Source organism: Amyelois transitella, chromosome 3 (assembly GCF_032362555.1).
Source record: "Amyelois transitella isolate CPQ chromosome 3, ilAmyTran1.1, whole genome shotgun sequence".
NCBI lineage: Eukaryota > Metazoa > Arthropoda > Insecta > Lepidoptera > Pyralidae > Amyelois > Amyelois transitella.
In genome coordinates this window covers 49,156-65,352 of record NC_083506.1, presented here as the reverse complement: position 1 = coordinate 65,352, position 16,197 = coordinate 49,156, and the positions used below count along the sequence as shown (strand labels likewise).

At 41.4% G+C, this 16,197-nt stretch overlaps 3 protein-coding genes across 4 annotated transcripts; 1 reads left to right on the top strand and 2 right to left on the bottom strand.

Moving 5' to 3' along the window:
• Positions 1-1,177: 1,177 nt before the first annotated feature.
• LOC106133358 (probable malonyl-CoA-acyl carrier protein transacylase, mitochondrial) lies at positions 1,178-4,090 on the bottom strand. The gene is made up of 4 exons (XM_060952145.1): positions 3,401-4,090; positions 2,028-2,454; positions 1,745-1,882; positions 1,178-1,487 (listed from the first exon to the last, which is right to left on the bottom strand). Exons 1-4 carry the CDS (start codon positions 3,757-3,759, stop codon positions 1,230-1,232), a joined length of 1,182 nt encoding a protein of 393 aa, XP_060808128.1. The 5' UTR covers positions 3,760-4,090; the 3' UTR covers positions 1,178-1,229.
• Positions 4,091-5,706: 1,616 nt separating this feature from the next.
• Positions 5,707-7,718, top strand: LOC106133361 (DNA repair protein complementing XP-A cells homolog). The gene is made up of 4 exons (XM_013333065.2): positions 5,707-5,923; positions 6,282-6,433; positions 6,849-7,067; positions 7,145-7,718. Exons 2-4 carry the CDS (start codon positions 6,288-6,290, stop codon positions 7,575-7,577), a joined length of 798 nt encoding a protein of 265 aa, XP_013188519.2. The 5' UTR covers positions 5,707-5,923; positions 6,282-6,287; the 3' UTR covers positions 7,578-7,718.
• Positions 7,719-8,079: 361 nt separating this feature from the next.
• On the bottom strand, positions 8,080-9,953 carry LOC106133360 (zinc finger protein 706-like). 2 transcript variants are annotated; one of them, XM_060951450.1, is made up of 3 exons: positions 9,732-9,953; positions 9,273-9,500; positions 8,080-8,443 (listed from the first exon to the last, which is right to left on the bottom strand). In XM_060951450.1, exons 2-3 carry the CDS (start codon positions 9,414-9,416, stop codon positions 8,354-8,356), a joined length of 234 nt encoding a protein of 77 aa, XP_060807433.1. In that variant the 5' UTR covers positions 9,417-9,500; positions 9,732-9,953; the 3' UTR covers positions 8,080-8,353. The 2 variants fall into 2 exon arrangements, with proteins under 2 accessions (XP_060807433.1, XP_013188518.1); XM_013333064.2 differs by having other exon boundaries at positions 9,273-9,417; positions 9,732-9,947.
• Positions 9,954-16,197: the final 6,244 nt, after the last annotated feature.

Here is a 16,197-nt window from a genome sequence, read left to right as displayed (position 1 = left end):
GAGAATTAAGTTTATTTTCTCGCGTTTGTATGTTCCTTGGTGTAGGTTAAGACTTCCAGATCATTCATTTATCGTTTACTCAATATTAACTTTAACATGTAAAATATTGAATTAAATTAGAATATATTTTAAAGTACATATAAGTACCAACTTGAAAGATTGATAGGCCTCGTTCAGTTATTTGGCTTTCTATTGGTGCCGGGAACCACGCGGCACATCATTTCATCAATTTTTTCGACTTAGCTCTGTCCACCCCGCAAGGGATATAGACGTAATAATATGTATGTATGTATAAGTATACTTTATTTTTTTTAGGTGTTGGTACCTGTGACCTATAAATAATATGAAAGATATATATATAAGATGGGTTTTTCTCCTTTAAAGCATAACACCATGTGATTCATCTAAAAACAGAGTTTATTCATTAAAACAGATAAACTTAACATTACTTACTAGTATTATAAGTACAAACTAATGAAATACTAACCTAAAAACAGAGAATCGACAATTAAATGTTCATGCTTTACTATTTTTATTATTACACTTGAATTGTCTTTACACTGAAAGTAAATTCACATGCACACATTTGGGATTCACTGAATTATTGTATCGTTTATTATTCAAAATAATTAATCGGTAGACCGTATTTAATTGTGTTTATTTGACACTCTTTTTTGACGGTAGCGGGAGCGATGATTCGGCTCGACCGCCACCAAAGGGAAGATCTTCCGCCAGGCTAGGTGTTATGCCTGGGGAACCGCGGCTCCGACGATGTTGTGTCGGAGGTTGTATATATAGCTCCAATCCATGAAATCTTTGAAATCGCGATTTGGGTTCTTCGCTGCTATTGGCTGAGCGCGTCGATTTCTTCGAGATGATTGACAGTTGTTGTGTGATTTGATGTTGTGACGAGTGGCGTAGAGATGTCGCCACATTCTCTTCGTTAGATTCCCGCTTTAGGCTGAACTATCAAATACTGAAATGTCACTGTCAAGTGACAACACAAAGCTTACATATATACATATATATATACTGTTAAACAACTTGCACTTAAGAATAGGAACACTCCGTTCAGCCAACTTGTTATTAAATGATAATGAGGTGAGGATGTAACCGGAATTAACGTCAGGAGAAAGTAGATTAAATGAATGTCTAGTTGAAATAAAAGAACAAGACGTAAGTATTTACAAGGGTTTATTAAGGTAGTCAAGATGGCGGATGGATGGCTGTCAAACATCGATGTGCACGGAGGAGTCCCAGGCGCGCGCGTTGACCTGCCGCAGCGTGGCGCGCAGCGCGGCGCCCGGGCCCAGCGTCAGCGTGAGCGGGAAGCGCGCGCCGCGCGGCCGCGCGTACAGCGCGTGCAGCGCCTGCTCCCAGCGCACGGCGCGCGCCACGTGCTGCGCCAGGCGCGCGCGCACGTCGCGCGGCCCGCCGTACGCGCGCGCGTGCGTGCCCGACACCACCGCCACGCGCGGCGCGCGCACCTGTCACATTCTAATATTGAAAACTGGATGCCTACAATAAAAATCACAACTTTATCAGCCATTGCCTTTTACGACATCCATAGGAAAGATATGGAGTAGTCCTATTCTAAAATGTAAATCTAATCACATCATTATTATAAATATATTATTATACTGAAATCCCAAGTTTTTATTATATGTTTGCCTTGATTAATCTGCAAGGGAACAAAACTAATCATATCAAAAATCAAGTAATAAAAATACACCAGCGTGCCCACCTCCATATTGGCCAGTGCTTCGCGCAGTGCGTCCTCCGCCTTGCGCATGAGCGGCGTGTGGAAGGCGCCCTCAGCGGCCACGCGTGCGCAGCGCCGGATACCGAACGACGACCCATTCAACTCTAACCATTTTAATGCCTGTAAATAAAACATCGAATTTAATATTGTACACGACTGGGCTATTATGAATAAAAAAACAATTATATATGCTAACAGTGTTCAGTAAAGATTCAACTAATACACAACACGTTTGGGTGATAAGCACATGATAGCGTACACCAACCTCTTCATCGCCAGCGACGACCTTGCAGTTGGGGTAGAGGTAGTTGGCGACCTGCGCCACGGGCTCGGGCTGGCCGCGGCGGCGCGCGTGGTCGCGCGCGGCCGCCAGCGCGGGCGCCAGGCGCGCGTCGGCCGCCAGCCACAGCGTCAGCATGCCGCCCGCGCGCTCCGCCGCCGCCGCGCGCGAGGCCGCCGTGCGCAGCTCCAGCAGCCGCAGCGCGCGCTCCAGCGGCAGCGCGCCCGCGAACACGAGCGCCGCGAACTCGCCGAGCGAGAAGCCGGCCGCGCCGCGCACGCGCTCCAGCACGCCGGGCCGCAGCTCGCGCGCGCGCTCCAGCGCCGCCAGCGCCGTCACCACCACCGCCGTCTGGCAGCGCCGCGCCAGCTCCTCCGCCGGGCCCTCCGTGCACACGCGCCACACGTCCCACCTGAAAAGTGAGGCCAATCTCTTTTTATCGGCGAGAACCTTTACGTTAAGAGGTTTCATTTTGCTTTTATTTACTTACTATCAAGATATTTTTTTTAGCTGTTGGTCTTTCTACATAAATAAAAAAATATTAAAATCTTTTGAAACCTCAATTTCAACACTAAGTATGTATGTAAACATGGCCATTGAGTCTACACTATAACTGAGAACAACATAATAATGGTATGTATACCCTAATTATTACTGTCATAATAATGTTCAAAACAAATTGTTTGAATCAGACCACTCCATCTCTTTGCCATGGATATAGTGAAAGGTGACTAAGGAAATAGAATTCCTTTACTGAATAACTGGCTGACAGACAATGTACAGTTTTTACCATGAATGAATATTCTGCATAGGTTGTGTGGGTCAGATGGGAGTTACTTTGGGTAAAAATCTAACTTACCCAATCCAGGATATAGTCAAAAGGCACGCCCTGGGCGTCTCTCAAGAGTTTAGACTATGACAGGGATAAATGCCAGGAGGAAGAAAAGATCATTTTCTTCTTCTTGTTTTGACAGTTTCGTGATAATTGGTAATAAAACATTTATTTATTTAAACTTTATGCATGTAAAATGTACAACAGGTGGACTTAATGCCACAAGGCAAAAGCATTGTGTGTTGCTGACATGTAAGACCAAGACCACTTCAACCTGGTGGTCTATGGGGAAGGAAAACATATTGTGTGTCAACAACCGTCACAACAGGCAGCTGTATAAACATAGGCTTGAGTCTTATGATTGTTATCCCTGTCTACTCCAAGAGGGATAAGAGACTGAGACCACCAGGCTATAAACCATATAGATAATGGTACGGAACCATTTGTGCGCGAGTCCAAATCATACTAGACCGGTTTTTCTAACCCTAGTAGAGTTAAGCAAAATTAAGCCAACTGGAAAATGTACCCTACGACACTGGAGGCGAGCTCGTAGAGCTCTCTCGCAGCGGGGATGTCAGCGAGCAGGCGGCCCATGCCCACGCGCTGAGAGCCCTGCCCCGGGAACAGCAGCACGGCGGTGTCCTGTGGCTCCGTGCGCGGCTCGCTGGCAGTGGCGCGGCCCGGCCGCGCCGTGTACGGCTGCGTGGCCCACTGAAGCGCCGGCTCGCGCTGCTGACCCTCTTCGAAAGCGCTGGCATCGTTCAGTAGATTCTTTAAAGGACTCTCGTTTCCCAACTGGGATTTAGACCCTTTACATCGCACTTTACTTTTTGCGAGAACTGTCCTATTGTAACATGCTCGACACATCAGTCGTTGTATAAACATTCTGAAAGTAGGTACCTACTTCAGATATTAATATTATAATGTAAATACCTTTAATTGCATTCAAAGTTTCCCAATTATTTTCACATAACCTCTTAAAACAGATTACATTAATATTCTTCTGATATGAAATATATTCTATCGCAACTTTACATTGCAGAAAAAAGTGCAAGAATGGAATTATTATAAGAATCACAAAGACCCAACGAAATTATAATGGAGTGAAAGATGAAAAATAAACTTTTTAAAGTACATGTAGTAGGTAGTAAGGTTTATTTTTTTTTAATTTCTATCATATTTTATGTCGACCTCGCATTTGGCATATGTCAAAAGAATCAAGCTATGATATGTAAAGATAAATAAAAATATTTTAGTTTCTAACTGTCACACGGAACTAGAGATGTGCGTATTAACGCAACCAGGTTTTGAACACTGGTTTACATTACTTGTAACCTACATACAATAACATACATACATATGATCACGTCTATATCCCTTGTGGGGCAGACAGAGCCAACAGTCTTGAAAAGACTGAGAGGCCACGTCCATAACTATAGGGATTATTTCATTTTCTTTGAATTATCTTCCCATAAAATACTTTTTACTACCAAAGTTTTACTTGCAAGACGTGTTGTACATATCATCTCCATTTTGTTCTGTCAGTTCAGACCTCTGATTAAGACTGTCACAATGAACTTGTAATTACCTGCCAACAAGCCTGATGCCTTAAGACACAGATAGAGGAAAAAGAAACAAGAATTCCGTCACACACGATATGAGAACCGTGAATATGGAACTCATTCACGTACTCTTCTTAGGTTCTCGTTGCGTTCTTCAATTTTTATCGCTTTTTTGGCGCGAGACAAAGAGCGAAGAACGTGAGAACAGACTAGAACTTTTGTTGGTTCTCGTTCGCGTGGTCCTCAGTAGCGTGTGCCGTGCGAATCAGTTGTGTGTGGTTTATTAACGATATCGCCTATAGTATTTTTACTAAGTAAGATTTGTATTTTACTAAGTACTATGATTTGGAGGAAATATACAAAGGAAGTGTGAATTGGAAAACTGCTTGAGTGCAAAGGTACCAAACGACGAACGTACCTTGATCAAATTGGAGACATTCTTGTCTAGCAAAAACTCACCTCAAGAGTACCCGATACCGACGAGCTTGCATGAAGAGAGTTATGAATGTGGATGGAATGAAAGAAGTATGCAGGCATTGTGGCAAGTAAAAAGATGTGGTCTCTGCCTACTCTTCTGGGAAAGGGGCGTGATTTAAATATACATATTAAGTATTAGGCGACTAAGGGATAGGCTAACAAACTTGGGATTCTTTTTTAGGCGATGGGCTAGCAACCTGTCTCTATTTGAATCTCAATTCCATCATTAAGCCAAATAGCTGAACATGGCCATTCAGTCTTTTCAAGACTATTGGTTCTGTCTACCCCGCAAAGGATATAGACGTGACCATATGTATGTATGTATTAAGTATGATTTGGAGAAGTGTATAAAGTAATTTGTCTTGAAATATATGCCATGTGGTTCCCGGCACTTTAGACTAGGACCAATCAATTTCCGTACGTAGTACGGTACGTCGTATAAGACGACTAAGGGATAGGCTAATAAGCTTGGGATTCTTCTTTAAGGCGATGAGCTAGCAACTTGTCGCTATTTGAATGTCGATTCCATCATTTTTGCAATCAAGCTGAACATGGCCTTTAAGGCTTTTCAAAACCATTGGCTCTGTCTACCCTGCAAGGGATATAAACGTGATAATAAGGTAATAATGTAGGTATGAAATATTACCAAGACGAATCAGTACTGTGAAATATAAGTTTAAAAGACTATAAAAATAAAATGAAAATTCAGGATGCGTGGCTGTCATTTGGCTGTATTTGCCCTTTGCCTTCATAATGAAACGAGGGATTATAACAACTAAAAAGTCATCTGTCACTCACACATGGTTATGTTGTTTGGCTTGGAACGTTGTTGTTTGATTTTTCATTCTTAGTTATTACGCAAATAGAATACAAATACTTGATAAGGCTATTATTTGATAGGTACATGATGGTCGCACAAAATGAAAAGAAGGTAGATGTTAAAATTGTGTTTAAAATCGACGTGACGTTAATACCAATTTAAGAGATTGTCCATAATACACTTACATCAGGTGAGACCTTAATTATGAAAGTACAGTAAACTTACATTTAAGGACGTTCCTACTTCGACCCGAGTTTGTTTTTGAAATTTTTGACCTACTATAGGTACTCAATATACATATATTCAGATAATCACGTGCCGGCACTTTCGAACAACTCCATATCTTCCCCATGGATAACGTAAAAGGTGACGAAGTAATAAGCTTGAGATTCCTCTTGTAGACGATGGGATATCAACCTGTCACTATTTGAATCTCAATCATAAAGCTTTACAGCTAAACATGGCCTTTAAGTCTTTTCAAAACCATTTGTTCAGTTTTCCCCACAAGGAAAGGGTGATTTAATGTACATGTATTGCTTATTTGACAGATAAGAATGGAAGCAATAGCACAGGAAAGTAAAAGTGGGACAAAGGAGGGAGCGGGGCTGACAGCAGCACAGCGTGCCCGCATGGAGCGCAACCGGCTTAGAGCACGCGCACTTCATGATGCCAGACTTATTAAACGTCCTGATAAAGCACTGTTAGTAATTGAAGTTCTATTTCTATTGGATCCCCCTCTCTCATCTTCGCTTCCAATTGCACCCTTCACCACTATGCTTTAAGCCAAGGGTCTGTTTCTATTGGATTGCATTCAGAATTCAATATGTTCAGTGTGAAAATATTGGTATTTTTGTTATAACAAATGAAATGATTCTCTGACCCATTAGTTGGCAATGGATTAGTTTTACAGTGATATATCCAATATTTAAAGCATGTTAAGAATAACTTGGTTGCTGGGTATGTAAACGGGAAGGGCTCTTTATTTTTTATTTTAGATCAAATCAAGACCCATTACAAAGTATACCTTGGATCATGCACACTGCTCCTGCAGTTTTTTTAGTGACACACAATCACTAAAGATTGTTATTGTTGTGCTCATTGTAAAATTTGAACAGTAACAATGCGGTGGTCGAGCGAGCTCACCACGCGGCGCCAGTGGACTCCGGCGGCGGCTTTCTGCTGGAGCCCGAGCGTGTCGCGCCGTCCGCGCCCGCCGCGCGACCCGCCCCGCTGGTGTACGTGGCGGAGCAGCCGCAGTGTCTCGACTGCGAGCGCCGCTTTCCGCAGAGCTGGCTCTTCGACACTTTCGATTACCGTGTGTGCGACGACTGCAGGTTGATGAAATTTCTATATTTTGTCTTGTTACCTATTTTTTTTTCACTTTCAATTTTAAACACTCTTTCTTTTTCAGGGACGACGACGGCGCTCACTCTCTGATCGCCCGCACAGAAGCCAAGAGCGAGTTCTTGCTGAAGGATTGCGACCTAGACTCCCGGCCACCGCCGCTGCGCTGCCTGCGGCGCCGCAATCCACACGCGCCGCGCGGCGACATGCGGCTGTACCTGCGCGCCCAGGTGGAGGAGCGCGCGCTGGACGTGTGGGGCTCGGAGGAGCGCTTGCGGCGCGAGCGCGACGAGCGCGCGGCGGCGCGGGAGCGGGCGCGCGAGCGCGGCACGGCGCGGCGCCTGCGCGCGCTCCGCATGGACGTGCGCGGCTCGCTGTACTCGCGCACGCACGCGGCGCACGAGCACGCCTACGGCGAGGAGGCGCACGACGAGGACGCGGACACGTACTCGCGCACGTGCTCTACTTGCGGACATGTTCAGACTTACGAGAAGCTGTGATATACCTACCTGTTTTTGAAAATGTAATGAAATTCTATAATATTTATTATCAAAATATTGAAAGTGAAGTGATAGTGATAATATTGCATTCTGTTACATTTTATTATTTAATTATGTATGTATCTTACTTTATTTAACTGACACTGTTTCATTTTATTTAAATCCTATCCTAAACCATTATATGAGCAATTTGTATGTACTTTTATTTAAAATATAGGCGTGCAGTGCACTGTGCCACAATAATCTATCTACCTGTTTTTTAGGTGGTGACCTCACAACTTGTCATTATCCGAATCTCAGTTTCATTAGATTAGACCATGCAGCTGAATATGACCTGCAATCTTTTCGAATCTGTTAGCTGTCTACACAAATTGTAATATAAGTACACAAAGTACTTTGTGTTTATACTCATTACCAATCCCTTATTCACAATTCACATTTAAAAAACTGTTTAAAAACAACCAGTAGTAACAGAAGATCAGGTCTCTAAATAATAAACGAATTACGCAATTGCTTTATTTTTATTACAGTTTTTTTTTGTCAGTAATCCACCTTATAAACTAACATCATTCATCTATTCTTTACAACGGTGATGAGCAGGTGTGGGTTACACCTACTCTTCAGTCGTGATACGATTTCCCATAAAAGCTAACAGTTGCGTCCAGCCCTAGCTTTTGTGCAGTAATGTGGTGTTATTGTCTCAGTTTATAATGTGGATTTCCTGAACTAAGATTTAAATAAGAGTATAATAAGACTAAATAAAAAAGAACATAATGTTAGATAGCTTTTAAGTCTTCAGGCAGATCATTCTTCGGATGTTTGTTTTCAAAATGCTGCTTGTAAGTCTTTGGGTCTGGCATTTGCGCCTGTAATCAGAGACAGTCTATAAGCCATGGATGATAAATAACCAGTTTGGAAATGGATTTTAAGATGTAAGTTTGGGGATTAAAATATTGAATCCCATGAATCATTTTACCAAATTTCAGCAATAGCTGCTGTTTATTCCTATAGACAAAGGTAGATGTCAGTTCTCTTTTTTTTTTAACACACTCTCCCATCGCCTACAAGAGGAACCAAAGTTAATAAGCCTATTGGTCTGTTACGTCATCCATGGGAAAGATATGGAGTGGTTCTATTCTCAAGTGTAAGACCAACAGAAGTCAAAAATGTGATTTTTAGAATTTTCTAAAATTAGGACCACCCCATCTCATTCCCATGGATGTCGTAAAAGGCGACTAAGGGATAGGCTTATAAACTTGGGATTCTTCTTTTAGAAGATGGACTACCAACCTAATCACTATTTGAATCTCAATTCTGTCATAAAGCCAAACAGCTGAATGTGGCCTATCAGTCTTTTCAGGACTATTGGCTCTGTCTACCCCGCAAGGGATATGGACTTGATTATATGAACGTATAATTAAGTAGTAGCATGTATTCTATACAAGAAGATGATGTCTCCATTAAATAAAAAGTTCTAAGCATATGTCTATAATCATAATTTTTAATATATGACAATCAAATTGTTGCAAATTTGTTGTAAAATAATAATCACAAATTGACATAACATAAACATAACAACTTGACAACTCTGAGGTGCCATAAACACATATGGAACCCATTGTTTATTAGTGGGTTACCCCAGTGCAAATATCGTAAAGATATCAATATTATATGTATTATAAAAATAAAACATACCTTGCAGACTGCACAAACATGGACTAGTGCTTTTTGTGCAGCTTTCTTCTGGTCTGTTGCGCTGTGACCCTGTTGCTTCTTCAATTTTGACTGCTTCTCAGCAGCCTTGGCCTGGGACTGGATCTTTTGTTGTCCACGAGCCATCCTGATCCATCAAGTGCAATAATAACAAAGAGAACATAAAGCCCGTGGGGTAAAGCTTCCTGAACCAGAAGGAACAGGTGCCACCTGCCACACAAACAAATTTTACTGTTCCAGCCATATTGTAAATGAGGAACGATACTAAACTAAGCAAGAACTTTGGTCAATCATTAAGTCATGAAAATAAAAGAAATATTGCAAGCATAAAATTTTCTAGCCGTCTCCATACTTTCCAAACAGTTATATTAATTGTACACATTCTTTAATGTATAAATCTAAATTCTATCGACATTTGGTTAGGAAACGTGTGATTTTTACCTTCTTCGTGGGTTTTCTTCAGCAGATGATAAGAGTTTTGTCCACAGACGCGAGGATGATGGATATTAATGTTTTCGTTACAACAGTGAATTACAGATCACATAAATCAATAAGAAATTACTTGTTTACAAATGTTTGCAACTACAGAATTATGTACCTACTACTTTGTTAATTTACACAGAATGCCAGAAAGGTAGGGCTGACCTGTCATCAAACGTGTTTTTTTTTTCAAGTCACAGATATTTAATATATAATGTTTAAGACAGATCATACCAGGGATTGAATAACCGTTAAAAAATTGGTATCGTTATTACTGTCAAACCGGTTATCATTATAAATTGAGTACTTTTATGCTGGGTAATAATATTTTGGCTTCCTTTAACGTTATCTGTAAAATTAACGGTAAGAGGTATCGTTAAGACTGTTTAACGTTATTTTTTTTTGTATTAACCGGTAAATTCATATATCGTTATTGATTAATTTTATAATGGATTCACCGTGAACACTTCAAATCGCCATCGTACAGTTGAGTTGCGACAGACAAACTTTATAAAACAGTACAGATTTTCATTTCATATAACGGTACGTTTAAAACGCTAATTGGTAACATTATTTATTAAGTTAATTGGTAAAGCTAGTCTTGTCGTTTATTGCTAAAATATACATAGGTATATATCGTAATTTCATATCGTTATACAAAGTTATAAGATTACATCACCGATATCACGCCTATATCGGTATCGGTTATAATCATTTATTCCTTGAATATGGTTACAATATATTAGTCATAACTTTTTGAAAATTACTTTATTTACCGTTAATTTTACTATTAATTTGGTAACGTTATCAAGCCTTGTATAGAACACTCATTACCGTTTTGTTCCTTTGTATGCGTATAACGCTAGTGTCGCAAATTAAAGCTAATGTCGACAAGCTACCCATTGATGTAAATACCCACTCTATATCGAAAAATGCCGTTGGGGTTTCCTATGTATTGTACTTTTATTTTATTATGAATGTTCAATCTTATTAAACTTTATTTTTGTTTTAATAGATGGCGCTGTGCTTTATTATTATGCGATATGGTTTGTCTCTTGTCATGCATATAGTGTTTTTGAAAAGTGATGTCCGGTTGGCCTAACTTTTTAAACCATACATTACAGGGTCGTCTCAAATTGAAGTTTTAGTTATTTCAGTTGAAACCTCTGTGTGTTTTATGACAATCAGCCGATTGTACAATGAAATTAAAACAAAAATCCATAAATTATGTATATAAATCTTTATTTAAAAATAGATTTATTTTTAAAATCGGATGTGAGGTAAAACCTAATAACATCATCTACTACAGCTTTCTCCTCGCCCCCGAATGTTAGCCTGGATGGGCTTGGGTCTTTCATGTTGTCGACATCCAACATGGACATCAAAGGTTAACTTCCATTTTTTCGGCTCGCAGCGACATTGGCATATATATAACCTTTTGCAATGTCAAGCTAAAATCTCTAGATGCTTCAGAGACGGCATAGCGCGACATTTATTTCTCAAATAGTCAGCAAGCTTCGGCAACACGTGGCCGTACCAGCTTATGCGTTTCTCTTGCGTTACTAGGTACTTCTGCTTCCAAAGTGATCCAATTTGCAAGATGTTATATACTTACTCTTAGGTGCCGCACTCCATGATGTAGTCATATTTACTCCTTGTGATTAACACCATGGTAACAGTTGCTATGTAGGTATATATTGTTAATAAATAATTCATAATGTGAAAACATTAAAATGTTTTATTTAACAAGACATAATTATTGTGGTCACCGAAATGGTCTTCAGCTGAAAATATAAAACATATTGAGAATTACTGTAAAAAAGAATTATACTGATTACACTGATTTTGTTAGCCTCGAAGTAAGTTCGAAACTTATGTTACGAGATACTAACTCAACGATACTATATTTTATAATAAATACTTATATAGATAAACATCCAAGACCCAGGCCAATCAGAAAAAGTTCTTTTCTGAGCATGCCCTGACCGGGGTTTGAACCCGGGACCTGCAGTGTCACAGATAAGCGTACTACCGCTGCGCCACAGAGGCCATCGAACGAATTGAACCTAATTTGTTATGTAAATTGTACTAATATTTAATTGGAAGAAGACATTTTGAATTATTGCGGAGAGCGTCATGCTCCGCAAAGAGGGGGCGAAATGGGTAAGAAAGGACACTTCCGACCTTCCCATACGCCGCCGGCGCACTGGGCGCAGGAGCTGCTCCCACATTAAGGGCCGGTCGGGTGGCGGAAACGAGATTCCAACATTTCTTTTAAAGATCTTTTCTTGCATTTACTCTTCTGCTTCCAAAGTGTGAATTTGTATCTAGTATTGACTTGGAGACCCCATATTTATTTTTAGCCTTAAGTATAAACTGAAACTGTTTTCTTTTTGCAAAAAAATTAACATAATGATTAAACATGGCCTATAATATCGCGGCATAAGCGGCCAATAGCGGACTTCCTATAATATCTCCCAAATTTCTCTTAAAAAATTTATATTCGGATTATAAATGGCGAAGTTAAGTTAGTTAAGTGTTATAAAAAAATCATTTTCCACATTTATCACTAAATCTTTACCAGTGAGAAGAACTAATAATTTCTAAATTTTTTAATTTCTAAATGATTACAAATACAGAAGATTTAAAGTAATATACATAAAAAAGCATGCTTATTTTGTAGATTTTCAGAAACTCCCTGGTTCCACATTATGACATCTGCTTTGTGTTGTTTTGTATGTTTTCTCTTATGGTGTAATAAAGAGTTTTATCTATCTATCTATGACCAGAACCTAACCAAATTTGCACGAGACCTAGCAAACACTGTATTTTTTGTACGCAAAAATAATTTTCAAATCGGATTATAAATACATAAAAAGCATGCTCATGTTGATTTTTAAGGATTGTCCTTAAATATCATCCACATTTATGATGAGAACTTAACCAAATTTGTACGAGACCTAGCTCACACCCTACTATTATAAGCGCAAGAAGAATTTTTGGACTTTTGATGGAAGAAGATGAATTTTTGGATGGACGGACCACACATTGGTCCGGTGGCGCCCTCAGCTTTCAAAAAAGGAACTGTCCAACAACATATTAAATAAGAAACAGAGTGTAATTTCATAAGATGTTTTAAAAGAAAAAGGTTAATTTAAATGGGTTCCATCACCTACTACTTATAATTCGTACAGGTAAAGATAACCAAGTTCCTATTATTGTCAAAATTCAAAGTGTTTTCTTATTGCTAAAAATTTAACAAGGTTGTTTCATTTCTCTGTTTAATTAAAGTTTCTTTTTTCGACTGGTACCTAAATATGAAAAATTCATAGCATTATTTTACAAATTATTTTACAAACAAGATCTAGTCACTACTACTATTGATATTATTCAATACGCTTAGTTCGTTGTTTTACTTTTACTTTATTAATGTAAAAACGCCAGCTCGGTAATTTAGTTACTACAAATAATTTGCTAAGACAATTGATGAGGAAACTGTAGTCAGTTTGCTTTTTTGCCTTGAGATCGACAATAAAAAGGAAGAAAAGGCTAAAGTCGCACCATGGGCTCCGCCTCGCAGGAGCATGAGGAGGATGAAGACAACTGTTCGCAAGCAAATTGGCAAAACACAAGAACAAAGGAAAAGTTTACGACCATTCGTTACTAGATGGCACTGTAAGCAAAGTAACATGCGGTGTGGTTTCACGTTCAATAAGATCTAAAGAAAAGAAATTGCCCGGGAGGGCGGGTTAGGTTAACGACGGGTTAGGTTAACGACGGGTTAGGTTAACGACGGGTTAGGTTAACGACGGGTTAGGTTAACGACGGGTTAGGTTAACGACGGGTTAGGTTAACGACGGGTTAGGTTAACGACGGGTTAGGTTAACGACGGGTTAGGTTAACGACGGGTTAGGTTAACGACGGGTTAGGTTAACGACGGGTTAGGTTAACGACGGGTTAGGTTAACGACGGGTTAGGTTAACGACGGGTTAGGTTAACGACGGGTTAGGTTAACGACGGGTTAGGTTAACGACGGGTTAGGTTAACGACGGGTTAGGTTAACGACGGGTTAGGTTAACGACGGGTTAGGTTAACGACGGGTTAGGTTAACGACGGGTTAGGTTAACGACGGGTTAGGTTAACGACGGGTTAGGTTAACGACGGGTTAGGTTAACGACGGGTTAGGTTAACGACGGGTTAGGTTAACGACGGGTTAGGTTAACGACGGGTTAGGTTAACGACGGGTTAGGTTAACGACGGGTTAGGTTAACGACGGGTTAGGTTAACGACGGGTTAGGTTAACGACGGGTTAGGTTAACGACGGGTTAGGTTAACGACGGGTTAGGTTAACGACGGGTTAGGTTAACGACGGGTTAGGTTAACGACGGGTTAGGTTAACGACGGGTTAGGTTAACGACGGGTTAGGTTAACGACGGGTTAGGTTAACGACGGGTTAGGTTAACGACGGGTTAGGTTAACGACGGGTTAGGTTAACGACGGGTTAGGTTAACGACGGGTTAGGTTAACGACGGGTTAGGTTAACGACGGGTTAGGTTAACGACGGGTTAGGTTAACGACGGGTTAGGTTAACGACGGGTTAGGTTAACGACGGGTTAGGTTAACGACGGGTTAGGTTAACGACGGGTTAGGTTAACGACGGGTTAGGTTAACGACGGGTTAGGTTAACGACGGGTTAGGTTAACGACGGGTTAGGTTAACGACGGGTTAGGTTAACGACGGGTTAGGTTAACGACGGGTTAGGTTAACGACGGGTTAGGTTAACGACGGGTTAGGTTAACGACGGGTTAGGTTAACGACGGGTTAGGTTAACGACGGGTTAGGTTAACGACGGGTTAGGTTAACGACGGGTTAGGTTAACGACGGGTTAGGTTAACGACGGGTTAGGTTAACGACGGGTTAGGTTAACGACGGGTTAGGTTAACGACGGGTTAGGTTAACGACGGGTTAGGTTAACGACGGGTTAGGTTAACGACGGGTTAGGTTAACGACGGGTTAGGTTAACGACGGGTTAGGTTAACGACGGGTTAGGTTAACGACGGGTTAGGTTAACGACGGGTTAGGTTAACGACGGGTTAGGTTAACGACGGGTTAGGTTAACGACGGGTTAGGTTAACGACGGGTTAGGTTAACGACGGGTTAGGTTAACGACGGGTTAGGTTAACGACGGGTTAGGTTAACGACGGGTTAGGTTAACGACGGGTTAGGTTAACGACGGGTTAGGTTAACGACGGGTTAGGTTAACGACGGGTTAGGTTAACGACGGGTTAGGTTAACGACGGGTTAGGTTAACGACGGGTTAGGTTAACGACGGGTTAGGTTAACGACGGGTTAGGTTAACGACGGGTTAGGTTAACGACGGGTTAGGTTAACGACGGGTTAGGTTAACGACGGGTTAGGTTAACGACGGGTTAGGTTAACGACGGGTTAGGTTAACGACGGGTTAGGTTAACGACGGGTTAGGTTAACGACGGGTTAGGTTAACGACGGGTTAGGTTAACGACGGGTTAGGTTAACGACGGGTTAGGTTAACGACGGGTTAGGTTAACGACGGGTTAGGTTAACGACGGGTTAGGTTAACGACGGGTTAGGTTAACGACGGGTTAGGTTAACGACGGGTTAGGTTAACGACGGGTTAGGTTAACGACGGGTTAGGTTAACGACGGGTTAGGTTAACGACGGGTTAGGTTAACGACGGGTTAGGTTAACGACGGGTTAGGTTAACGACGGGTTAGGTTAACGACGGGTTAGGTTAACGACGGGTTAGGTTAACGACGGGTTAGGTTAACGACGGGTTAGGTTAACGACGGGTTAGGTTAACGACGGGTTAGGTTAACGACGGGTTAGGTTAACGACGGGTTAGGTTAACGACGGGTTAGGTTAACGACGGGTTAGGTTAACGACGGGTTAGGTTAACGACGGGTTAGGTTAACGACGGGTTAGGTTAACGACGGGTTAGGTTAACGACGGGTTAGGTTAACGACGGGTTAGGTTAACGACGGGTTAGGTTAACGACGGGTTAGGTTAACGACGGGTTAGGTTAACGACGGGTTAGGTTAACGACGGGTTAGGTTAACGACGGGTTAGGTTAACGACGGGTTAGGTTAACGACGGGTTAGGTTAACGACGGGTTAGGTTAACGACGGGTTAGGTTAACGACGGGTTAGGTTAACGACGGGTTAGGTTAACGACGGGTTAGGTTAACGACGGGTTAGGTTAACGACGGGTTAGGTTAACGACGGGTTAGGTTAACGACGGGTTAGGTTAACGACGGGTTAGGTTAACGACGGGTTAGGTTAACGACGGGTTAGGTTAACGACGGGTTAGGTTAACGACGGGTTAGGTTAACGACGGGTTAGGTTAACGACGGGTTAGGTTAACGACGGGTTAGGTTAACGACGGGTTAGGT

Coding starts and splice junctions, on each gene's coding strand:
- LOC106133358 (XM_060952145.1), bottom strand. CDS start 3,759: ATGTTTATACAACGACTGATGTGTCGAGCATGTTACAATAGGACAGTT. Junction 2,455..3,400: donor CTCGCCTCCAGTGTCGTAGG/GTACATTTTCCA, acceptor CTCACTTTTCAG/GTGGGACGTGTGGCGCGTGT. Junction 1,488..1,744: donor AAGCACTGGCCAATATGGAG/GTGGGCACGCTG, acceptor AGAATGTGACAG/GTGCGCGCGCCGCGCGTGGC.
- LOC106133361 (XM_013333065.2), top strand. CDS start 6,288: ATGGAAGCAATAGCACAGGAAAGTAAAAGTGGGACAAAGGAGGGAGCG. Junction 6,434..6,848: donor AAACGTCCTGATAAAGCACT/GTTAGTAATTGA, acceptor AAATTTGAACAG/TAACAATGCGGTGGTCGAGC. Junction 7,068..7,144: donor CGTGTGTGCGACGACTGCAG/GTTGATGAAATT, acceptor TTTCTTTTTCAG/GGACGACGACGGCGCTCACT.
- LOC106133360 (XM_060951450.1), bottom strand. CDS start 9,416: ATGGCTCGTGGACAACAAAAGATCCAGTCCCAGGCCAAGGCTGCTGAG. Junction 8,444..9,272: donor ATGTTTGTGCAGTCTGCAAG/GTATGTTTTATT, acceptor CTCTGATTACAG/GCGCAAATGCCAGACCCAAA.